This window comes from Erythrolamprus reginae, chromosome 10, assembly GCF_031021105.1.
Source record: "Erythrolamprus reginae isolate rEryReg1 chromosome 10, rEryReg1.hap1, whole genome shotgun sequence".
Taxonomy (NCBI): Eukaryota; Metazoa; Chordata; class Lepidosauria; order Squamata; family Dipsadidae; genus Erythrolamprus; species Erythrolamprus reginae.
In genome coordinates, this window is record NC_091959.1 from 10005974 (window position 1) to 10031806 (window position 25833).

At 41.2% G+C, this 25833-nt stretch overlaps 1 protein-coding gene across 1 annotated transcript in view; it reads right to left on the bottom strand.

The window, feature by feature from the left end:
* The window catches only part of SECISBP2L (SECIS binding protein 2 like), a 33811-nt gene extending 12422 nt beyond the window's left edge, over positions 1-21389 (bottom strand). The window contains exons 1-6 of the mRNA XM_070762774.1: positions 21002-21389; positions 7132-7310; positions 5916-6240; positions 3925-4054; positions 1839-2062; positions 1722-1746 (exon numbers count right to left, since the gene is read on the bottom strand). Of these exons, the coding sequence (XP_070618875.1) occupies positions 1722-1746; positions 1839-2062; positions 3925-4054; positions 5916-6240; positions 7132-7310; positions 21002-21025 (907 nt within the window). The 5' untranslated portion in view covers positions 21026-21389. The remainder of the gene's footprint in view (positions 1-1721; positions 1747-1838; positions 2063-3924; positions 4055-5915; positions 6241-7131; positions 7311-21001) is intronic.
* Between the last annotated feature and the right edge of the window lie 4444 nt (positions 21390-25833).

Consider the following 25833-nt stretch of genomic DNA (forward strand, 5'->3'; position numbering starts at 1 on the left):
GTGAAAATTGGGTGTGTCTTATACACCAGTGTTTCCCAACCTTGGCAACTTGAAGATATTTGGACTTCAACTCCCAGAATTCCCCAGCCAGCATTTGCTGGCTGGGGAATTCTGGGAGTTGAAGTCCAAATACCTTCAAGTTGCCAAGGTTGGGAAACACTGTTATACACAACCCACACTCCCCAACCCTTTTGCCTCTGTCTCCCAGAAATTTACCTCCTTGCAGCAAACAGTGTCTGTTTCAGCTTCACCACAGCCTGATTAGCACAAGCAGGTGATTGTCAGTTGGATCAGCCTACTGATCATCAGCCGTTTCAGGCTACAGGGAGGCAGAGGTGAGATTTTTTTTTCTCCCTTGTGCTAATGAGGCTGTGCTGAAAGTGAAACTGCACCAGGCTGTTTGGTGTTTGCTGCAAGGAGGAAAATTGCTGGGAGGTAGAGGCAGATTCCTCCCCCCCTTTGTTTTCCTCCCCCCAAAAAGGTAGGTACGTCTTATACTTCGGAGCATCTTATTCTCCCACAAAATATGGTAGATACAATCTGTCTGCAACGCCTCTTTCTTTAAAGAGATTCCAGGGATCTTGAAATCAACAGTATGACTATCATTCTCATTTGATTGTTTTTCATATATATTTTATTTCTAACTGAACAGATTTCTATTTCTATGTTTTAATTTTTAGCAGAAGGGTGGTACAAGGAAACTTCAGATCGTGCAGAATGCAGCTGCGAGAGCATTTATAGGCTTCTCTAAGTATGCCCATATCACTCCAACACTCCGCAGTCTGCATTGGTTGCCGATCAGTTTCCGGTCACAATCCAAAGTGTTGGTTATGACCTATAAAGCTCTTCATGGCACTGGACCAGAATATCTCAGGGACCGCCTTCTACCGCACGAATCCCAGCGACCGGTTCGGTCCCACAGAGTTGGCCTTCTCCGGGTCCCGTTGACTAAACAATGTCGTCTGGCGGGACCCAGGGGTAGAGCCTTCTCTGTGGCGGCTCCGACCCTCTGGAACCAGCTCCCCCCTGAGATTAGGATTGCCCCCACCCTCCTTGCCTTTCGCAAACTCCTTAAAACCCACCTCTGCCGTCAGGCATGGGGGAACTGAAACATCTCCCCCTTGCCCATGTTGTTTTGGTGTTAGATTGATTGTGTGCTTGTTTTTTAATATTCTGGGGTTGTTTTTTATGAATTTTTTAGCTTAACATTGTAATTGGATTGGTGGGTATTGGATTTGTTATTATGTATTGTTTTTACCTTGTTGTGAGCCGCCCCGAGTTTGCGGAGAGGGGCGGCATATAAATCCAATAAATCTAATCTAATCTAATCTAATCTAAAAGGAAGCTCTCAATTTATTTGTAATCTTTAAGAACTAATCAATGCAGTCATGGAAAATATGGCCAAGGTGGGGAGGGGTATTGCAAAAGGAGGAAGATTACCAGCAATTACTAAAATGTCAATTATTACTTTTTTAAAAAAAAAATGTGCTATCCTGACACGATTCATAAAATATTTTGAGGAGAAAAAGATGGACAAGTTCAGCAATGAACTCACAGTATTTAAACACTGCAAATGTGGAAAAGATTAAGGGTGGAGAGTTTAATCAGTGAAAGGCATCAATGTGTAATCGGTTAAAGCGACAAAATGTATCTATCAGACGTAGACACAGACACAAACACACACAGCAACACTGAAAGCTTGCAAAGTCAGAAAACTTTACCTGGGTGCATGGATGATTCTTTGATCTGAAATTTTTAAAGAAAGGTTGTAGAGGTTACTTTACGTATGCTTATTTAATGTTGCCTTCTATTCTTGAACTTTTCAGAAGTCTACCTACATTTGTCCCGGCCGTTTCAGCACTTCTGGATATGGTTGCCCCTGCTTGGTTGCTGTGCTTGGGACTGCAATAGCCGCTGTCGCTATCAATATCGGCTTCGCTGGCGCCCTGCTCGCTTGAGGACTCAGCAGGGTGGGAGGTTCGCCGTCGCCTGCCCCTCGGCTTCCAGTGCAGACCACTCACACTCTCGGACAGGGACTTGCTGGCAATCTCCGAAGAGAAGTCTGCAAGACAAAGAAGAGTCTCAAGAACTGACAAGGGTTTGACGCAGGGGTGTCCAGTCGTGAGACCTTTAAGATTTGTGGGACTTCAACTTCCAGAATGCCCCAGCTACTCAAGTTCCCAAGGTTGGACATCCCTGGTCCTGGGGAATTCTGGGAGTTGAAGTCCACAAATCATTAAAGTTCCCAAGGTTGGACATCCCTGGTCCTGGGGAATTCTGGGAGTTGAAGTCCACAAATCCTTAAATTTCCCAAGGTTGGACAACCCTGGGAGTTGAAGTTCACAGGTCTTAAACCTCCCAATGCTGGATACTCCTTGTTTTAATGAGTAACTTCCTTGAGTAAGCATGTGTAGACGGCCACCAGGACAATGCTTATAAATTATAAGAAAGGTCACTCATTTGGAGAAGAATGAAATCTAATGATTGTTAGGAATCACAGACATTCTTCAGTCTCCATTATTTATGAGCTTGGTTTCATTGCTATTCTTTCTAATTTCTAACAATTTCTCTTATTTAGAGATTCAAGTGACTTCTGTTTTATACAATGCTCAGCATACCAACAGTGACATCCAAACATTAAATAATACATGTAAAAAGTAGTACTTTTCATGGGTGTATGTGTGTGGTGTGTGTGTTGCTATGTAAAGATCAGTAACACTAAACGAAGAGTAAAGCAGTCCCCTAGATAAGCAGCTTACTAACAATAAGATCAGATTAACAAGGTTGGAAGGGACCTTGCAGGTCATCTAGTCCAACACACTGCCCAAGCAGGAGACTCTGACATCTGCCTCTACCTGGAATCAAACTCAAAACCTCCTGATTGTGAAGCAAGAGTTGGGTAGCATATAAATTTTATAAAATTGAAATATAGTAAAAATGATAATTCTGAAGTACTGTACAGTGGTACCTCGGTTCTTGAACACCTTGATTTTCGTACATTTTGGATACCGAACAAAATTTTGGATACTGAACAGAAAATTTTGTTTACTATCCGAAATGTAAGATCTGAGGGGACGGGGTGAGAGGGAATGGGAGTCGGAATCCCGACACGCCCCTCCTGGCCGCCCACTTAACAGCCTCCCAGTCTCTACCTTGTAACTGCTCCAAGCTGCAGGAAGTGTAGGGCTGGCTGCAATACCGGCAGCTTCGGGGGGCTCCTTTCCTCAGCGGTTCAGTTCGTTACCTCCAGGCAGCTTCACCAACTGTTTCTTTGGCGGCGGCTCCGGCGGCTTCCCTTCGAGGAGCAGCAGCAGCGTCGGGAACGTCACGTGATGAAGGGAAGTCGCCGGAGCCGCCGCCACCGGGAAAGAAAAAGTTGGTGCAGCTGCCTGGAGGTAACGAACTGAACCGCTGAGGAAAGGAGCCCCCTGAAGCTGCCGGTATTGCAGCCAGCCCTACCCTTCCTGCAGCTTGGAGCAGTTACAAGGTAGAGACTGGGAGGCTGTTAAGAGGGCGGCCAGGAGGGGCGTGTCAGGATTCCGACTCCCATTCCCTCTCACCCCATCTCCTCAGATCTTTATCCCATAGGAAATAGAGGAAATACTGTAGATTTAATTGGTTCCCAGCAAGTCAATGGGCTGGGAACCAATTAAATCCATTTCCATTATTTCCTATGGGATAAATTAATTTGTTTCTTGATCAAATCGGTTCTCGACCACACTTCTGGAACGGATTGTGGTTGAGAACCGAGTTACCACTGTACTACAATTTGCCTGAAACAACTGTTCATAGTTCTGGTATAAAAGAGTGATCTAGTCATCAAATCAAGCTTTTTCTTTCTTGAAAATAATATTTCAAATTGCACAAGAAGAAGAAAAAAAGATCTGCTATATTATAAAAAATTAAGCGTTATCATTGCCATACCTGTTTGCTGGCAAGCATCCACCAACAAGACAATTTTGGGTCTGTTCTCTGGGCCCGAAGAGTTAGTCTCCTTCTGGATAGCAACATTTTTCACTGGAGGCCTTTTGCTCTTTATGTGCGGTTGCGAGGGCTGTTGATTGAAAGATTGGCCAACAGATGAAGCTAATTGACATGACTGTGTGTGTGAAAGACAATCATAAAAATGTATCAGATCTGTGGTCATTTACCTTGTTACTACTGAACTAGTTTATGGAATGTTAGTCTATCTGCTCCCATTCTTTAGGTCCTCTGAAAGGCTTTGAAGACCTGGCTGTGCCAACTCGCCTGGGGTCCCAATGAAAAAGTAGCATTTTGCAGGTGGCTAATAGAATAGATATCCCCACACACACACCTGCCTTTGTGTACTTGGATCCCTACCTCTCCATCCTGCTTAGTTTTAAATTTAAGGTCCTTATTTATTGTTTTAATGTCTTGGCACATTCCACTCAACTCTGTAAGCCACCTAGACCACTTTTTGGCAAGACCGGTGGTATACAAATTGAGCAAACAAACAAACAAGAACTCTTTTAAGTTTTAGACTCCCAGAGCATTGGTAATTTAACCTGTAGCCGATTTCTGCATTAAAACACAATGGCACTTGTCGTGTTTAGCCACTACAGCACGTGAGCTCACCGCTGAAATCCAAGGACAAACTATTTAGCAAATGACACCTAGTGACAGGGCTTTACCAAGTGACCTGTAAATCATGTTAATCCCTTGTGATCTCTGCCTTGGGAGATGGAGATTAACAAGTGGAAAACAATCTGGAACGCCTGAGAAAAATATGAGGGTGGCAGAAGCATTTAAGCTGATTTTAATACATTCTGGATATATGTTAGGTAGCACTGAGAGCTTATGGCCGTTGTAAGCTCCGTTCAGGAGCTTGTGGAACCAATGTGCAATTCAACCCAGCCCATAGAGCTATAGGGATAAACTAGAGCAACCATGCTGGACTCTTCTTTTGACTTGAAAGAAAAATTGTATGTCTAAGTCAGGGGTGTCAAACTCGATTTCATTGAGGGCCACATCAGAGTTGTGTTTGACCTTTGGAGGGGCAGGAGGGCATGGCCAGCCTGTCACTCATGTCAGAGGCACCTGTGGGAGCCCTAGCTGGATCCTCCTGTAGCCTTCTGCCAGCAAAAACGGAAGCTGGGAGGTCTGTGCGTGGCCTTCCCCAGCTCCATTTTCACTGGCAGAGGTACCACAGGCTGCTCCTTCACAATTTCCAGGATGGCCCTGTGGGCCAGATCTAAGCACCCTGCGGGCTGTATATGGCCTTGACTTTGACACCCTTGGTCTAAGCCAGGGGTAGGCAAAGTTGGCTCTTCCATGACATATGGACTTCACAGGATGTCCAGGGGGAAAGCATTTTGAAATTCCCTGACATTTCCCTGACATTTCCCTATAACTTGCGATCTAGTTAAGGCACAGTTGTAGATGTCATACCAAATGGCTAAGCCGTGGAGAAATATCGGTAGCTGAGGAAGCAAGTTGTTGCCAGTTATGCTCATTTTTGCTTGACTCTGCCAGGCAGCGCAATCCGTTGGTTTTTTTTTTTACATTTCCCCCTAACTTTTAAACATTTTAATAGTGTGTTTTTCCCCTTGATTTATTCTGGTTTTTTTCATGAATTCCCTGATAATTTCCTGATATTTCCTGAACTGCCAATTTCCTTGATAATTCCCTGATTTCCCTGTTTTCCTGGTTTGCTGAACACCCTGACTTCAACTCCCAGAGTTCCTGAGCTAGCATGATTGGTTCAGGCCACAAGTCATAGAAGAGGCAACTTTGCCTACCCCTGGTCTAAACTGTCAGCTCTCCCAGATAAACCAGACAGGAAGTAGGGATCGATGAATTCTACTTTACTATAAGGCTACATGAATAAAATCTTAAAAACTTGAAGACACAAACTTCCTGCCACTTTTTTTGTGAAATGCACAAAGCGAGCTTACTTTTTGCACTATCGATCCTCTGCTGGTACTTCTGCTCCTGGGGCTACACAAGGGAAAGGCCTGGCTTTGTTGGGCTGGACGATCTGTGCATTGTGCTGTAACTGTGTTGATGGCACTTGCAGGCTGAAAGGGGGCAGAATAAGCTGTTGGGAAGGGATGATAGAATCCCATGACTTGTGTACAAGGTGCGGGCATCAGTTGATAGTAGGTATACTCGGTGGAAACTGGTGGCTGAGTTGATATAATCGGATAAGCCAGATACGGCCCGGGAGGGTTTGTGTTAGGCTGCTGCCACCTGATGTCATTATTGTACATTGGAAGTTGTCTGAAATAAATTGGGGGGCGGGGAGAGAAATCCAGTTAGGTCTACAGTTATTTCTCTACAATCAATTTAAAGAAATGGCATCCAACTGTTAAGACTTATAGGTTTCCAGAATTCCCACATTTTCCCATTATCTCTCTATATTTTTCTAAATCTTCTTTCAGTTTTGTCTACTTTCAATAAACTAAAAATTCTAATAAAAGACAAAAAAATTACAGTAGAGCCAATATTACAACCTTGATTGTTAGAGTATAGCCTCAGTATATCATTCCTATCACCCATTTATTTATTTATTTATTTATTACTTGGATTTGTATGCCGCCCCTCTCCGAAGACTCGGGGCGGCTCCCACGTTTCCTCCCACGTTGACTGTATGACTGTAACTTGTTGCATATATCCTAAGATTTTTATTAATATTGCTTCTTCATTGCTTATTTGACCCCTATGACAATCATTAAGTGTCGTACCACATGATTCTTGACAAATGTATATTTTATTTTATGTACGTTGAGAGCATATGCACCAAGACAAATTCCTTGTGTGTCCAATCACACTTGGCCAATAAAAATTCTATTCTATTCTATTCTATTATGAAAGCCTGCCAGGGTTTCCTGTCTGCTCTCAAAAAAATGTGTTCCCTAACTTGCATGGTTTAAGAGTCACGCCACTCAATGCTCTACACGTTCACTCAGAAGAAAGCCACAGTGAGTTCAACGCAGGTCCAAACAAGAAAAATACATCCTTTGTTTTTAGATTTCTTCCCCGCAACATTTCAGAAAGCAAGGCAAATTAGATTATCCAAAGATAGATATACTGTTAAAGCAGGAGAATAAAACAAACCAACAAACAAAAGCATAGACTCATACTGGTTTTCTGACATACAGATTTAATTACCTGTTAGATTGGTTTTCTTGAACGAATGGGTAGCAGGTAATCAGGTAGCTGGGAATCGGAGTTGCCTCAACCCCATTGATGTTTCCACCGTCATTTGGCAGGGCCATGGGCATCATCAGTGAATCAGGGCCTTTCTTCTGAGGAATGAACGGTTCCACTTCAGCAGACAATTTCACATTCTTAAAGGGAAGAACAAAATGAAAAGGCTTCTTGGTATACATAAATGGGACGTAATGATTCATCGGCGTTTTACATTTTTAAGTTCGCTGTGCGTTAAATCTAAGCCAATTATTGAGCAAAATTGAGTCCGCTCTGAACGGAACGTTTGAGATCTGTTATCATCACAGGGCATTGGTTTTGCAATTTAGCAAATTCTGGCTCTGGTTTTGACAGAAGATTTAAGACATTGCTCTTAATATTTATACATATATGTATATTACTGTGTTGATATGCCATCCAAATTATAAGATTAGGTTTCACCATGACAGCAAGCAAGAACTCTTAGCTAATGCAGCAAACACTTCAAAAGTATATTTATTACACAAGTGCGTTTCCAGCAATACAGTCTTCAGCTTACCACTACAACTGAACCCAAATTTTTTGTTGCTGAGACATTTGTTAACTGAATTTTGTGACATTTCTTGCCACATTTGTTAAGTGTATCACTGAAGTTAATTTAATAACAGGGTTGTTAAATGAATCTGGCTTCCCCACTGACTTCACTTCTCAGAAGGTCTCAGAAGGACAATGCAGCCTTCGCTCAGCTATGCCTGAGTTTTGATCATGTCACTTCCAAAGGATGGAATTCAGGGCAGCATTTTTTGGGTGCTAAAAATCTCTATAATAATGTACCTGCAATTTATCAGATGTTAGTTTTGTATACTGTAAATAAATATTGTTTGGTTTACTGAGACACTCAGCAAATCAGATTGCCTGTCAGATCTGCTTTCTCATTAAAACAATGGCAAGTTACATAGAAACATAGAAGTATGACGGCAGAAAAAGACCTCATGGTCCATCTAGTCTGCCCTTATACTATTTCCTGTATTTTATCTTAGGATGGATATATGTTTATCCCAGGCATCTTTAAATTCAGTTACTGTGGATTTACCAACCACGTCTGCTGGAAGTTTGTTCCAAGGATCTACTACTCTTTCAGTAAAATAATATTTTCTCATGTTGCTTTTGATCTTTCCCCCAACTAACTTCAGATTGTGTCCCCTTGTTCTTGTGTTCATCAAGATTGAGTTCATCAAGTCTTTCCTGATACGTTTTATGCTTAAGACCGTCCACCATTCTTGTAGCCCGTCTTTGGACCCGTTCAATTTTGTCAATATCTTTTTGCAGGTGAGGTCTCCAGAACTGAACACAGTATTCCAAATGTGGTCTCACCAGCATTCTATATAGCGGGATCATAATCTCCCTCTTCCTGCTTGTTATACCTCTAGCTATGCAGCCAAGCATCCTACTTGCTTTCCCTACCACCTGACTGCACTGTTCATTTTGAGACTGTCAGAAATCACTACCCCTAAATCCTTTTCTTCTGAAGTATTTGCTAACACAGAACTGCCAATACAATACTCAGATTGAGGATTCCTTTTCCCCAAGTGCATTATTTTAACATTTGGAAACATTAAACTGCAGGCATGCAGGCAGCCTCTACCAAAGTTTAAGACCAAAGATTTTTAGCTTGAAAGCCATTCAAATTACATTTCCTTCTGTTGATTTGTACGTTTCCCCATGGTTAACAGACTGCATCATCAAGTAACCACACAGAATGAGTTCACACAGATCACTTAAGATTAATATTTGGTCATCTAGATTGCATTTCAGGATATTTTGCAAGCCTAATCATTATGTTCATTAAGCCAACCAGGGACAATTTATTTTCATATTGCAGAAAAATAAAGTTGGAGATTTTAATTAACTATAAATATTGATAATTAACCATTATCCATGGAAGCATAATTTTCTTAAAGCTACCACAGTATCATAAGCTATCTTACAATAATATTAATAATTACTGTAAAAATACTGGCTTTTTTCCCCATCTAGCCTTATACCACAAATAATACCATTTGCGAAGAGCTTAGCATTTTATCCCAGTTGTTTCCTCTAATTATGGTTATTCCCAAACTAAATCTGGATAACGTAATTCTATGTTCCATTTGGTTAGCGCTTAGGAGCCATGTGGTGCTGTGGTTAGAATGCAGTATTGCAGGCTAACTCACTGCGCACTGCCAGGAATTTGATCTTGACCGGCTCAAGGTTGACTCAGCCTTTCATCCTTCAGAGGTCAGTAAAATGAGGACCCAGATTGTTGGGAGCAATACGGACTCTGTGAAAGGCCTGTAAAGCGGTATATAAGTCTAAGTGCGATTTCTACTTTTTTAAATATGTTTGTGAGTGACATAGGGGAAGGTTTGGTAGGGAAGGTTTGCCTATTTGCCGATGACTCTAAAGTGTGCAATAGGGTTGATATTCCTGGAGGCGTCTGTAATATGGTAAATGATTTAGTGGAACCCACCCCTGAAATAAAGGTCTATAACAGTAATGGCAAACTCATAGCACAGGGACCACAGATGGCACGCGGAGCCATATCTGCTAGCACATGAGCCATTGCCCTAGCTTAGCTCCAACGTGTATGTGTGTGCCAACCAGCTGATTTTTGGCTCGCACAAGAGCCTCTAGGAGGGAGTTTTTAGCTTTCAGAGAGCCTCTGGGGGGATGGGGAGGATGTTTTCACCCTCCCCCCCTTCAGGGAAGCCTTTGGGATCTGGGGAGGGCAAAACACGAGCCTTCTGGGCCTGCCAGAAGTTGGGAAACAGGCCGGTCTCCAGAGGGCTTCTGGGAGGCAGGAGAAGCTGTTTTTGCCCTCCCCAGGCATTGAATTATGGGTGTGGGCACTCGTGCATGTGCGACAGTGCGCATGCATGCTCTTTTGGCACCTGAGGAAAAAAAAGGTTTGCCATCACTGGTTTATGGAGAGGGGTGGCGTACAAATCTAATAAATAAATAAATAAATGTAACAATGTTTTGAAATTTAATGGCCAATTCAAATTTAAAAAGAGCTTGAATTGAAAGGCAATTGTTAATCTTTGTTACCTATAAAGTTGTAAGCGAAGAAGTTACCGGGATTAGGAAACAAAAAGAAAGGATGTTAACACTGTAGCCAAAATTAAAGCCATCCACTACAACCATTGTGTAGATGTTATCAAACAATGCTCAGTATTTGTAAATTGTAGCTAATCTAAATCTGAAAACAATCAGATAAGAGGGGAGGATTCGACTAACACCCATTCATCTCAACCTTATCCTAACATGTGACTACAAGCCTCAAATGTTTTTATTTGGGTTAAGTTAGCCTTTGCTTTGATTTCAACATCTGCACACTAAAAGCGGCTGATAATGCAATAGCCATTTCTCTGCCTCTGATATTTCCCCAGAGATATTTTTTTTCTATAAATACAGTTGAAAGGGCAGCAGTGAAATGAGAAAAAATAAAGTAAAATATACAGGAAGGTCTCCACTGACAACCACGAGTGGGACTTCCGAATTTCCTTCGCTAAGCAACGTCGTTCTTAATTAAGCAAGTCGCACCCGGTTTTATGATCTTTTTTTTTTTTGCATGATTCAGAAAATTGCTGCTGCTGTGAAGTGAATCCCAAAGTCGTTAAGAGAATCCTCCAACTTCCTTCGCCCATGCTGCCTGTTAGGTGGCCAGGAAAGTCAAAAAAAGCTGTGATCACATGACCTTCTCAAATACATGCTGGCTGTCAAAACACACAAATTTTGGTCCTGTGATTGTGGGGATGGCTGCGATCAGAGGTGAAATGCTACCGGTTCGGGCATATTGGTAGAGGCAACCGCTGGTGGAACTAGTAGCGGAGGCCGTGCGAGGCTCCGCCCACCTGCTGTCATTTTCTTTTTTTTAAAACCTCTACACATGCGCGAAGCCTTCCAATGCATGCACAGGGGGTGAAAAAGCATGCTTCCAAAGCAGTAGGGAAGATAAATAGATTTCCTGTCACTCATGCCCTCATCACCTCGAGGTTCGATTACTGCAACGCTCTCTACATGGGGCTACCTTTGAAAAGTGTCCGGAAACTTCAGATCATGCAGAACACAGCCGCCAGAGCCATCGTGGGGCTTCCAAGATTCGCCCACGTTTCTTCAACACTCTGTGGCTTGCATTGGCTGCCGATCAGTTTCCGGTCACAATTCAAAGTGTTGGTCATGACCTTTAAAGCCCTACATGGCATTGGACCAGAGTACCTCGGGAACCGCCTGCTACCGCACGAATCCCAGCGACCGATAAGGTCCCACAGAGTTGGCCTTCACCAGGTCCCGTCGACTAAACAATGTCATTTGGTGGGCCCCAGGGGAAGAGCCTTCTCTGTGGCGGCCCCGGCCCTCTGGAACCAACTCCCCCCCTGGAGATTAGAACTGCCCCCACCCTTCCTGTCTTTCGTAAACTACTTAAGACTCACTTATACCGCCAGGCATGGGGGATTTGAGACACTTTTCCCCCAGGCTTTTTTATACTTTGTTTTATATTTGGTATGAATGTTGCTGTTTGGTTTTTAAATAATGACAGGGTTTTATATGTTTTTAATATTAGATTTGTTCCACTGTTATATTGTTTTTATTGCTGTTGTGTGAGCCGCCCCGAGTCTTCGGAGAGGGGCGGCATACAAATCTAATAAATAAATAAAATAAATAGATTTCACTGCTGACTGCGACCATTGTTAAGTGAGAGTCTCGGTTTCAGTACTATTGTAATTTCAAACAGTTACTAAGTGAATGGATGTTAAGTCAAGGAACTACCTGTACCACTGCTGGAACCCCATTAAAACAAAGGAAATAAAATTATTATCCACTCTATTGTTTGTGCGGAATATTTCCTTTCCAATCGGAGGGTTTCAAGACCGGCCTGGCCTTCATTTTACTTCAATAAATGTAAAACTGTTTTATATTGGCAACTTATTGTGCATAAAGGCTTCTTTGTTCCCTGTGTAAAAGGCACTGTAGTCTTTAGCAGCTGCGGGGACAGAAGATGACACTAGCAGGAACAGACTGGTAAAGTTAGTACACTACAAAGTACAAAAAGCCCAGTAATGGGTATTTCTCCTCACCCAATAAAACAGAAGCCATGCTGTGCCTGGGCCAGAACCGCAATAGCTGAAGGGGCCCAGTGTTCAGAAACATAAGGCAGATACACACAAGTTATGTTTTGAACCGAAAATGAAGCTGCAATTGCCCTGACTGGAAAGGAAAGGATCTGTGCCATGTTTGATCTTTCAGGAATTTGTAAAATACAGTGATACCTTGCCTTACAAACTTAATTGGTTCCGGGACGAAGTTCTTAAGGTGAAAAGTTTGTAAGACGAAACAATGTTTCCCATAGGAATCAATGGAAAAGCGATTACAGTGGTCCCTCGCTTTTCGCGGGGGATGCGTTCCGAGACCGCCCGCGAAAGTCGAATTTCCGCGAAGTAAAGATGCGGAAGTAAATACACTATTTTTGGCTATGAACGGTATCCCAAGCCTTCCCTTAACACTTTAAACCCCTAAATTGGAATTTCTCATTCCCTCAGCAACCATTTAGATTATTACTCACCATGTTTATTTATTAAAGTTTATTAAAAAAAATATTTATTAAAGGCAGATGAAAGTTTGGCAATGACATATGACGTCATCGGGTGGGAAAAACCGTGGTATAGGGGGAAAACCCGCAAAGTATTTTTTAATTAATATTTTTGAAAACCGTGGTATAGACTTTCCGCGAAGTTCGAACCCGCGAAAACCGAGGGAACACTGTAATGCGTGCAAGCCCAACATTCACCCCTTTTGCCAGCCGAAGTGCCCGTTTTTGTGCTGCTGGGATTTCCCCGAGGCTCCCCTCCAAGGGAAACCCCACCTCCGGACTTTTGTTTCCAGCAAAGTGCTCGTTTTTGCGATGCTGAGATTCCCCTGCTGGGATTCCCCTGCAGCATCACAAGAACACGGAAGTCCGGAGGTGGGGTTTCCCATGGAGGGGAGCCTCAGGGGAATCCCAACAGCGCAAAAACGGGTGCTTCACTGGCAATGGAAGTCCGGAGGCGGGGCATCCCAGCGGCGGTGGTGGGTTTGTAAGGTGAAAATGGTTTGTAAGAAGAGGCAAAAAAATCTTAAACCCCGGGTTTGTATCTCGAAAAGTTTGTATGATGAGGCGTTTGTAAGACAAGGTATCACTGTATCAAGTTTTTTTTAAACAAAAAACAAAAAAAAAGCAGGGAACAGCTCCACAAGATGTCACACACTCTGGTTATTTTCAGAGGAGTGTCCAAAACATAAAAGCAGCTGTGGCTATACTTAGAAAACTCTAAGCAATGTAATATTAAGATATGGCAAATATGCAAGCTAATTTGAAGTTAGCAAAGTCAGCAACTTACATGAGACTCTGTAGCAGGTTGAGAAAATATGTTTTTAAGCAAAGTTTGAGAGGTGCATTTCCGGGGGGGGGGGGGGCGGAGGGAGAGAGAACACAAGAGCAAACAATATACATTATGTTGTCCATATTCAAGAGATATGTTGCTAATAAAATAATAAAATATAAACTCCTTTAACAAGGGGGTAATCAGAGAGATAATGAAATAAATAAAACTAATGCCATAAGTGTTATCTAGTGCAGTGTTTTTCAACCAGTGTGCCGTGGCACACTAATGTGCCGCGAGACATGGTCAGGTGTGCCGCGAAGCTCAGAGCGAAAGAAAGCAAGAGAGAAAGAAAGCAAGAGAGAAAGAAAGCAAGAGAAAGAAAGAGCGAGTGATAGAGAAAGAGAACAAGAGAGAAAGAAAGCAAGAGAGAGAAAGAGAACAAGAGAAAGAAAGAGAGAGAGAGAGAAAGAGAGAGAAAGAAAGTAAGAAAGAGAGAGAAAGAGAGGGAGGGAAGGAAGGAGAGAGAGAGAAAGACATAGAGGGACGTAGGGAGGGAGAGAGAAAGAGAGCAAAAAAGAGATGTAAATGTAAAACATGTGCCGAGGCTCAAAAAAGGTTGAAAATCACTGATCTAGTGCATTGGTTCCCGCCTTTGAAGATGGATGGATATCAACTCCCAGAATCCCAAAGCCAGCTGGGCTGGGAAATTTCTGGGTCTTCAAGTCCACCCCACTTCAAAGGGTCAAGGTTGAGAAACACCTGTTCTAAAGTATGAGATGATTATGAAGCGAGTGAAGAGCGTGTTTACAGGTAACTCAAATGGTGTCTTGATGAATTAAACCAGGATGCAACCTAAACAATTTACTGGTAATTTATTCCTTACTTAGCAACTGTTTGAAGTTACGACAGACTTCCTCAGAGCTACTTGCAACCTAGTTCCAGAGTGCCAATGGATGCACACATACACAGACAATCACATTTTAGACGTTTGGTAACCAGCTCACATTCATGGCCATTTAAAGTATCCTAGGGTGAAAGGACTGCAATTTTCAGCATTTGTTCTGCACTTATGTCCATAAAAAATACCTACTGAACAAAAGAGATTCATTTAATGGCTACATGTAATCACTACAAAGAAAACAGTAAACTCAGACCCACTTAACAACTGCCATGACTTACCACCTTAATTCTGACCTCAATTATGATTTTAAATAGAGAACTGGGATCTGGCACTATACCACCTTTGGGGTGAAGGATCAAATATGACAATTAACTGTTCTTTAGAAGCAAAGCCCCAACAGGGGAAGAGCCTTCTCTGTGGCGGCCCCGATCCTCTGGAACCAACTCCCCCCAGATATTAGAGTTGCCCCCACCCTCCTTGCCTTCCGTAAGCTCCTTAAAACCCACCTCTGTCATCAGGCATGGGGGAATTGAGATATTCCCTTCCCCCTAGGCTTACAAAATTTATGCATGGTATGTTTGTATGTATGATTGGCTTCTTAAATTGGGGTTTTTAAACTACTTTTAATATTAGATTTGTTCATATTGTTTTTTTACTGTTGTTAGCCGCCCCGAGTATACGGAGAGGGGCGGCATACAAATCAAAACAAATCAAATCAAATCAAATAACAAACAAACAAACTAGCCGCAACCTCAAAATTATCGACCAAAATTAGCTGAAGCTGACCAGGCTAAGGACTAGCCAGATGTATTATCTGGTAAACAGAATTCCCACTCCTCCATTTTCCTTCCCCAAAACTAAGGTGCGTCTTATGCTCTGATGTGTCTTATTTTCTGAAAAATATGGTATACAGTCTACAAAGGCTCTGTCTCTTTTACAACCCTCAGCAGCACTATAGCTTATTTTCAAGAAAGCACTAGAAATCAGATTGTAGCTGTTTCCCAGAACAGGAACCTGTTTTCTGTAACTCTGATTTGCATCTGGCCGGTTTCATAAAATGATACTTATTAAAATATATTATAGTAGAATGTGTCGCCCAAAGGACTTACCTGCTCCAAGAAGAGATAACGAGCAGTGGAAATTGTATCCTAGGTAAATATGCTTTGAAACCACTAGTATAAACATCTCCTGCAATTTGTTCTCACATGAAACAGGGTGTTTCAAAACAAGGGACAATTTACATTTTGCAATAATACTATAATTCTATTCCTGGACACTAAAGACCACATTGTGGATAAGATATGGTTAACTGGGGTCAATCTTTCCGTAAATCTTAGTAACCTAAACAATCTGTTGTAGGATCAAAGCCACTTTTTTGAAGGTTATAGGTGCAATCTATATTCTGAATGACCCTTGTGGGGGGACGCAGGGGGACTTTCCAATTTAGGACTGAGAGAAAGTGACTGCCCCAAACTCACCGGACTGGATTCTGCCTTAAGGAATTCAAATCATGGTGCCCTAGCTTTTAGTCTCCACCAAATTGGTTCTCTCTGTATTTAGTATATTTAATAATCATAAATTGTATATCCTCTTTTAAATGAAGAGGTAATAAAAATAGCAGACTGTTCCCATAATTGTAACTGTCTGCCATTTATACTTGAACACGCCACAGAATTCAACCACAGATATAATAAAGAAAAACTATAAAATAAAAAAGTAGCTTCCTTCTCTACTTCCTTAAGTTATACAATCTTCAACCCAACTCTGTCAGTCCCCAGCAGTCACAGAAAGAAAAACTCAATGTCACTGTAATTATAGGCATATAATTATTTTTGTTGAAGTAGTGTAGGGTCCCCTGCCCAAGCAGGGGGTTGTAATAGAAGACCTCCAAGGCCCCTTCCAACTCTGTTATTATTATTATTTAGATAACTTTCATTAAAGTCTAGAGACCAACGTGATTAGAGAAAATTGGCTTGCCAAAAATTGAGAAGTTATTTTTCAACATTCAGCCAAATAAGAAGAGATAGAGCTAAACTTGGAAATTTTTCCTTCTTTATTCCCAAAAAAGCTTTATACATTACATTAATCTGTTAACAGGAAGCATTTTTGTTCTTTTTAAAAAATATTATGTTAAGGCTGTCACACAGAAGTTATCATGGGCAAACTGACTTCAATGCTAATTTTATTACAACAAAATTTGCTTCCAGGTAAATCAAAAGGACTACAAATACTGGCCACTTATCAATTCACCAAAAAAAATTAAGCTAGGACATTTAAACCAGACCAATTTTGTTTGAGGCTGTGAGGTTTATTGGTCACTTTGAACTCTGGTATTTTTCATTTACTACCATACCATTGTTTTAAATTTCAAGCTGACCAATTACAGATAAGAAACCCAAACTTTGTTCAGATTTCTCTGCCTTTAACTATGTTCCTTAGGTTAGCTACTATACAAACTAACATGCCAAATAAACTAGATTCTCAATTAGCTTGCCACTCCGAGCTACTGAGGAAATTTGCCTTTGAATTTCATTATAGGGTTTTTAATTCTTAATTCACAAACTTGCCCAGAATACGCTTACACCATTGCTTTTAATTAGAATTAGTAAACAATTTCCTAACCATTATAGAATACAAAATAAACACCTTGTTAACAAAGAGCACCAAAGTAAACCTCCTTCAAAACATTACCCTTCTTAAACAAAGCAATCTTAGCAGGTGATTGGGCTTAGAAACTAAACAGGGATAGTCCTGGCTAGTCCTCCTGAAGACAAGCAATTTTAAGCTCCAAGGCTGTAGGCTAAACTGAGAAATCAAAAGGAAAAAAAATCAAGATAGGAATCCAGTCCTGTATTATTGCCACTGAAACTCATTAAATCAGCAGAAGTGTGTTAAGTAGATTTGTAAAGCTTCTTCCTAAGTCCAACAACGTGACTTTGGGCAGCTTGCAACAACAAAAAATAAACCAAACTACCCCACTCAAACTATTTAACTATTAAAGCTATGTAGAATGGTGACAACCAAACTATTTAACCACCAATAAAAGGGGACTAAGTGAACAGAGCTTGGACCTGTGATGTATCTGGAATGAGGCAGGGGTGTTGTACAAATAAGGCCAACAACATAAAAGGCACAAGCACAACTTGGCTTTGCTCTTGTGATCAGAATGTATGCTATTTGCAAGCAACAGCAATTATAAAAAATTATCTCAGTCATTAACCAGGAGGTTTTACATGTACCTGTATATGGATATCTCGGATTACCTCAGTCTCTTACTAGGCAACCACCTTTTATCCTAGCATGTGAGCACAGTCTATGTGCTTTGTTGATGGTTCAGAGGATTGTACAAACCCAGCTGGGTTGACTAAACCATGGCTAACTACAATAAACAATGTAAGTGACCATTATAAAATAATTGCCTGTGAAGTAGGTTCATTTAGCCCAGTGTTAACTACTCAATGTAACAGCCTCTCTAATGTCCCATCTTCCAATTTAGATTCAGATCTCATGCGGGCCTGTACAGATCCTTGAACATATCATCTGCCCAATAACCATTTCATTTAAGGCCTTGGGGATTCAGTCCCAGAATCCTGCATTTTCCCATTAGCTGTTTTTCCCTGAACTGACTACTAAAATTTCCAAAGGGCAAATCTATGTTATAATATACAAAAACTTCAAATATTGTCTTCAATTTAAAATGAGAAAATAACATATTTACAATTGAAGGGAGGCTGAAAGTAAGGAACAAATTTAGTTACTGCAAGAGACAAAATATTTAACATTCAGGCAAAGGTTAATTTCCTAGTTTAATAAATCACACAATTGTTTTGATGTTTTACTAATTCTAAGTGCTATTAAAGGGTACTCATATATAATTATATATCTTTATGTTATATTATACAATTATACACAGTCCCTGGGATGGGAATCATATCAGGTGGGTATTTTTTTAAAAACCTGTAGAAGTTAACCATTTTAGAGGAGGAGGTTCTCCAATGTCCCTGAAAAATCACACCTACATTGAAGACCATTCCACAAGGCTTATGCTTTTTTCAAAATACACACATTTATGCTTCTGTGTACGCTAATCCAACAAACAACGGGTCATGTAGGAAAGTGATACCTAAAATTCCTGGACAAAAATCTGCTCCCAGGCTTCTCTACCCACCCTTAAACTTGCTGCTCAGAAGAGGTGAGGAAGGCTCAATTTCTGGAGCGACAAAAGTGGTGAGCAACCCAGCTTTTTAGGAAGACTGAACTCCGGCTCGTAGCATTTGTATCCCTTTGCAGCAAGTCACTAGCCCAGAGCTCAGTCCCAGGAATCTATTTTTCCCCATTTTACCTCCTGCACCCATACACTTAGCTCCATTTGTCTGAAATGGTATTTCATTGTCTTAAATGACATGGGGTTTCCTGTTGGACTAGAAGACCTCCAAGGCCCCACCACTTCCAGCTCTGCTTCTTTTCTTCCTCCCACCCAAGCCCCGGAAACCTAGAACGCAGCTCTTTTTCTTCCTGTTTGTACAACTACAAGTAGCCCTCAAATTACAACCAGTCATTGAGTGATCATCCAAAGTTACAAGATCCCCAGAAAAAAAAAGTTTAGGACCATTTTTCAGTTACCACTTTTGTAGCATCCCCATGACAGAAATTCAGATGCTTGGCAACTGGTTCAAAGTTATGACCAGTTCATACTTGCGACCACTGCTATGTCCTGAGGTCAGGGAACCCCCCTTTTGCCACCTTTTTGCAAGAAAATTCAAGGGTGGGTGGGTGGGTGTGGGGAGCCAGGTTTACTTAAGAACGTACTTTAACATTTACTTAAAATGTCTACATTTCTAACCTACTAAATTTCTATGGGGAGTCTTTGGGGAAGGGTAGCATATAAATCTAATAGAGGATAGATAGATAGATAGATAGATAGATAGATAGATAGATAGATAGATAGATAGATAGATAGATAGATAGATGAGAGAGAGAGAGAAACAAACAAACAAACAAACAAACAAATTATCTGTCATCCAGGACAGGTTGTCCCAATTGAAGAAGCTTCTTGGATGAAGTAGGGAAACGTCTTCAAGGACAAAGAAAGCCCAGTTGCCTTTTGAAAAAAGCACTTTTGAGGCGACGGTGTTACTAGCCTTAAGAATGACAGTGATTAGCTTAAGAACTGTGGCAATAAAGGGGGCCAAACTGACTTAACCACTGTCTTGCTTAGCATCAGAAATTGTGGGCTCAGTTGAGTCAAGGATCACCTGCATCTACATCAGCGATTCACTTTACAACAACCGTGGCAAGAAAGAAAGGTGGCAAAATGGGGGTAAACCTCTACTGAGCCAATGTCTCCGCTTAACAAGACACACATTGGGCTCCCGGGCGGCCATAAAGCGAGGACGGCCCATCATTCTTTGCAGGCCCGAGAAGGGAAGTTGGAAACGCATCCTGTTTCAAAGCTTTCAAGCAAACCTCTGGCATAAAGCCCGAGGCAGCTTAGGAAACTCACTCACCCGGGAGCAACCTAAGCAAACCCAGGAAGGCTTCAATAGCAATAGCAGCCTCTCCCCTTCCTCCTCCTCTCCGGCCTAAAAGTCCCTAAAAATCCCCCCACCCCCGAACTAATTCTCCCCTTGCATTACCGTCCCTTCAACTCTCCCTGTGTAGTTGTTACTAGCGCTGGCAGAGTGGCTGGGGAACCTGCCCTCCAGCCTGTATGTATGCATGTATTTATCAAACAAGTATAGAATTATAGTTTGTATTAACCTAACATAAGTAGAAAGTAGTGATAGAAAGGATAAGTATGCCTGTTGCTGAATTGGGTTTTTATTTTTTAGTTTTAATTAGGGTTTTAGTATTTAGTCTGTTTTTTTCTTGACTTTTTTTATTGTTATTTGTAATTTACACTGTTGTAAGCCACCCTGAGTCCTTCGGGATTGGGCGGCATAGAAGTCAAATTAGATAGATAAATAGATTAGATAGATAGATTAGATAGATTAGATAGATTAGATAGATTAGATAGATTAGATAGATAGATAGATAGATAGATAGATAGATAGATAGATAGATAGATAGATAGATAATAATAATAATAATAATTAGATTTGTATGCCGCCCCTCTCCATAGATTAGATAGATAGATAGATAGATAGAGATAGAAAGACAGACAGACAGACAGACAGACAGACAGAGTTAGCTACATTAGCTACATTAAATAGCTAGCTAGACAAACAGACAGTAGGACGGGAACGGTAGGCACAATGGTGCGCTTATGCACGCCCTTCTGCCCTTGCTCGGCCTGCCTTTTGCCCCGGGGGACCCCCTCACCCAGACCCCCTGCCTTCCTCCCCACCCCAACCCCGTGTGCATTCTCGACTTACGACCGGGACCTCGCCTTCCTTCCTCCCGATAACGGCAGGCGGAGGGAGGAGGGGTCGCTCCTGTTCCCCAACAGTCCTCCAAATGGAGCCCACCCACCTCCCCTTTCCCCCGCGCCGTTGCCTAGCAACCCCTCAGGGACCCCTTCCCTCCCCCCTCCCTCAGCGGCCTTTCCTACCTGGCCGCCGACGGCTTTGTCCATGGCTCCTCCAGCGAACGAGGAAGGGAGGGAGGTCTTCGTCGTCTTCTCCTTTTGAGGCGGCGGCGGGCGGCGAGGGCGCTCTTTTTTTTTTTAATAAGCGGCGGCGGAAGGACGGCAGGCCGCGTCCCCCATGGCTCCTTTTCCTCTCACCGACAGGCTTCCGTTCCCACCCAGCGCGGCGGCTGACGCGGCTTCCCCGGAGCAGGTTACGCGGCCAGTGGCGTCGGCAAGAGATGGAGGCGAGGCAGCAACAGCGGCGGCGAAATTGGAGGAGGAGGCTGAGGCGGGGCGAGGATCATCTGGGACGGAAGCCGGCAGAGGCCGCGGCGCGCCGAAAGCGCTCGTTTAAGGGCGCGCTGGGCCCGGCCCTCCTCGCCGTTGCTAAGCAACGCCGAAAGGCCTGCTTGAGGGGAACTTCTAGGCCCGAGGTGAGGAGGAGGAGGAAGGTTCGGGTGGGTCGGGGTCTCCGCAGCTCTCAGGTAGGCCTTGTGGAGGGCGGGGGGGGGGGGGGTCTTTTTCATTCGCCCGGCCTTGACAACCCCCGAAGCCGTTTCTCTGCGGGGCCCGGCCTGGAGGATGCGCCGGGACAGCCCCCCCTCTCCCCCGTGAAAACCCGGCGTGATTGGATCCCCGATGCAGGTTCAAGGAGGGGTTGCTGAGGGGGCTGCGGGACAGGTGGACTTCTCTGGGTAATCGTTTGCTGTCTGGTGGGATTTGAAACCAGGAGAGAGGTCAGTTCAGGGTCTCCCCTTTTTGAGGATTTAAAGACAAACCCCTTATTCGGTGGGATTATTTGTTATTGTTGTTGTTGTTATTATTATTATTATTATTTCTTTAAATTCTGTTTTCAAGAACTTGTGTGTGAAGTTTTTGCTTTCAAGACATTTAAGTTTTTTCTTCAAAAATTTATTTTTTCCAAAAATATCTAGATGGATTTTGAATATGTTGCTTTCTATTTATATTAATAAATTTAAAAAAATATTGTCTTCAGAAATTTAATTGAGTTCAAGAATTTGGGAATTAAGACATTTAAGTTTGGTCTTCAGGAATGTGTTTAAGTTATTTTCAAGAATTTATGCATTAGGTTTTGCATAGAAGACACTTAAGTTTTGTCTTCAAAATTTCATTCATTCATTCATTCATTGCCTTGAAGTCTGCATTGACTCCTGGTGATTGCCTGAACTAGTCCCGCAGTTTTTGTGGCTATCAAGCCCTTTAAATAGTAGCTTGCTGTGGCCTTCCTACTAAGGCTGAAAGAGGAGCCCTGGAATAGTCACCCATCTGGTTTTTTGCCTAAAGCAGGACTAGAACTCACAGTATCCTAGTTAAAGCCTGACGCCTTAACCACTAGACCAACGGGGCTAAAAAATATCAGTTGCGTGGAAGGAAATAAAAAGAATGCAGGAAGAGATATAGAGGTAATACATGAGTAATGTGATGTGAGAAAGGTATAATAAAGGATCGGTGTAGGAAGATTGCTCTTAACGGGCTGTATTTGCTCATTTTGTCAAGATGAAAATAAATAAATCACATGTTAAGTCAAACAGTTGCTTGGGTTTTTCTTTGGTTGGGGTTTTTGAGACCACAATATAATCCCAAGAATGTAATCATAACATCCTAATACTAAATATGGTGTTACGAAAATAATTGATTCATTTAATTAATTATTTAAATAATTAATTTAAATAATAATTAATTATTATGATAATTCCACTCAATATTCTCGGTTTTCTCTCTGAAGTGAAAGAACACATAATAACTTCATGGATTTATTTTTAAAACATATCTGCATCTACCATTGCCAAAACCATTTCCCACAATATATGTATTATTAAATTGGAAGTAGAATGTTGAATTCAAAGATTACACTAAGCCATGGTGTTAATAATAATTTGTGGAACAAAGACAATAGTTTGTTTGATATAAAATGTCAATAAATTTTCAAAGAATGTAATCATATTACATGGATAAAACATTAAATATTACAGTTTAGATCATAATAGGTTTATTGACCCAATTTAAGAACATTTTCAATAACATTGTCATTTTGTTTTGATAACAATTATGGTTTGATCAGTATTAAACTTATCCCTAGTAATGGACCTATTAATCAACTTTTATCTTTAGAAAGCAGTAATAGAATATGCATAACAAATAATGCTCCATCACCTATTCCCAGAATGATCAAATAGTTCATAGGAAATGAAAGGTAATTATGAAGCAAGTCATCTCCTGTTGATTACTTCTATCAACTAGAAATACTTCTGATTCAATACCTGATAATGCCAGCTCAGAAAACAGGGACATATTTTGCCTGACCTATTTGTGGAATTGAAAGCAAATATTCTTTAGATAATGGTTAGTGGAAGCTTTTGGTGATAACAAAATTGAACTGTCCAAATTTGAACCATTCTTCAAGAACTAATTGGTTTACAGATAGGCACCATTCACTTTACAAGTAGTATAAAATATGTTTGTTGTGGAAGTATGTTTGAAAACGATGCTGAGCAGAGAAGGACAGTTGCTCAAGAAATTATTTCAGGCTCTCATCAATTTTTGACAAATTAATTTTGTTGTTTTTAAGTAACTACTCATATTCCACCTTGAAATAGTTGCTGAAACCTAATATTCAAATTAGGAAAATCCTTGTGCTTTAACCTTTAAATCATAACACTTCACCAACGTTGTTGGTTAACTGCTGAAATTCACATCCTAGCTGAGATGTAAAATCCTCTAATTCTGGCTGCTGGAGGTCTTCTATCCTGCTGACTTCACACATGGCCTCCCTGGCAACAAAGCAATGCAGAGAATGAGCAATAAAATCTGAGTATTTGACATTGTCTTCTGGAACATGGCATTGGTTGAAGCAGAGGAGGAAGGAGTGATGAAGTAGTGCAGATGAGATAAGACTCTTCTCTTTGATTGGCATTTTGCCTAAAGGGGCTGTAAAGATGGACCTGCTACTTTAACATTTGTTGATTCACACAAAATAACAGCTGCAAAGGTGACAGAGCATTTAAAGGTCATGTTAGAAAGAGCTTTAAAATGTCCAAAACCTGTTTGACAAGTGCCTGTAACAAGATAGGGAAAAATGATGTGTGGGGTTTTTTAAATGTTTCTGGATAACTGCATTCTTCAAATAGTTTTAGACAGCAAGGTTAGCTGCAATATGATACATAACCAAAATATATAGTTTGAACTGAATCAGCTCCATACAAAATGGTCAGGGATATCTCCGAGACCGCCTTCTGCCGCACGAATCCCAGCGACTGATTAGGTCCCACAGAGTGGGCCTTCTCCGGGTCCCGTCAACTAAACAATGTCGGTTGGCGGGCCCCAGGGAAAGAGCCTTCTCTGTGGTGGCCCCGACTCTCTGGAACCAACTCTCCCCAAAGATTAGAACTGCCCCCACCCTCCTTTGCCTTTCGTAAACTCCTCAAAACCCACCTTTGCCGTCAGGCATGGGGGAACTGAGATATCTCCCCCGGGCCTATACAATTTATGTATGGTATGTTTGTATGTATGTCTGCTTAATAATGGGGTTTTAAAAATATTTTAAATTGTAAATTATTAGATTTGTTATGAATTGTTTTATTCTGTTGTGAGCCGCCCCGAGTCTATGGAGAAGAGCGGCATACAAATCTAATAAATAATAATAATAATAATAATAATAATAATAATAATAATAATAATATCAGAACACTATCCTGTGTTATATGTTGTGATGTGAATGCTAAGTGTATTTCTGTGTATTTCTTTCCTTTTTTTATTGAGCGACGAGACCTTGCTCCGGCCAGTAGTGCATTAATGGAATGGATGAGTGATGGATGAATGCTTTTTAATATTTTGGGGTTTATCTTGTTTATATTTGTACGCCACCCACGGCCTATAAAGTAAAATAATAAAATAATAAATAAATTCTCAATCAGCCAGGTAATGGTTGTCTCAAAAGTGCTATTTTCCAAAATTTTGAAAATCTTTGAAAATGCTTCATTTCAGTTCTCTTCACTTCTCACTTCACCGAAAAAGCTTACTGGATGAGACGTGAGACATTTTCAAAGAAAAAATCCCCAAGAAAGTTCAGTTGCTTTTTGGATAAAAATCACCTTTTGGACACAGGAAAGGCATTCGCATTGCAAATTTGTGAATTGTAGTGTTTTTACATTCCCATTAAAGCTTAGGAATATTTCTAAATGTGAAAAAGGCAACATTCTTAACATGCTTACATATAAATCAATTCCGTACTACTTTGTACTCAAGCTGTAGCACAATTGTAACATTAGCAAAATCTTCATTATACAGTATTTACATTTTCTGGATTAGGAAATCACACAAAAGGCACATTTGGGTCTGTTCCTACTTTTGAGATGATATAGTAATGTTATCGTTTCTTCTCCACCCCCATAACATTCCTCCATATTTTCCAGGGTATGATTAAGACATGTATCCAATTCCTTATATAAAGAGATTTTATCAAGAGTCCTTAAAGCCCTGCAATTTAAGAGCAGAGTTTTAATGAGTCATCCATAAATACACGAGTCATCCATAAATACACCAGTGCAAAATGTAGCAAGACACTAAACCAGGATTCAGATTTCTTAACTTTTCTAAGTCAACAATGTAATCTTTGTTCTGCTGTCCTTCCTAAAATACATTTGCATTATTTGTTTTTTCTAATGCATGTCATGTTCCTGTTCATAAATGGCTCAGTTCAAAATCTGGCTGCTGTTCTTAGTCTTCAAACTGTGGGAGAACATGTCCACCCAACAGAGAATCTAGTGAAAAATGCCCACTGCAAGCATGATTTA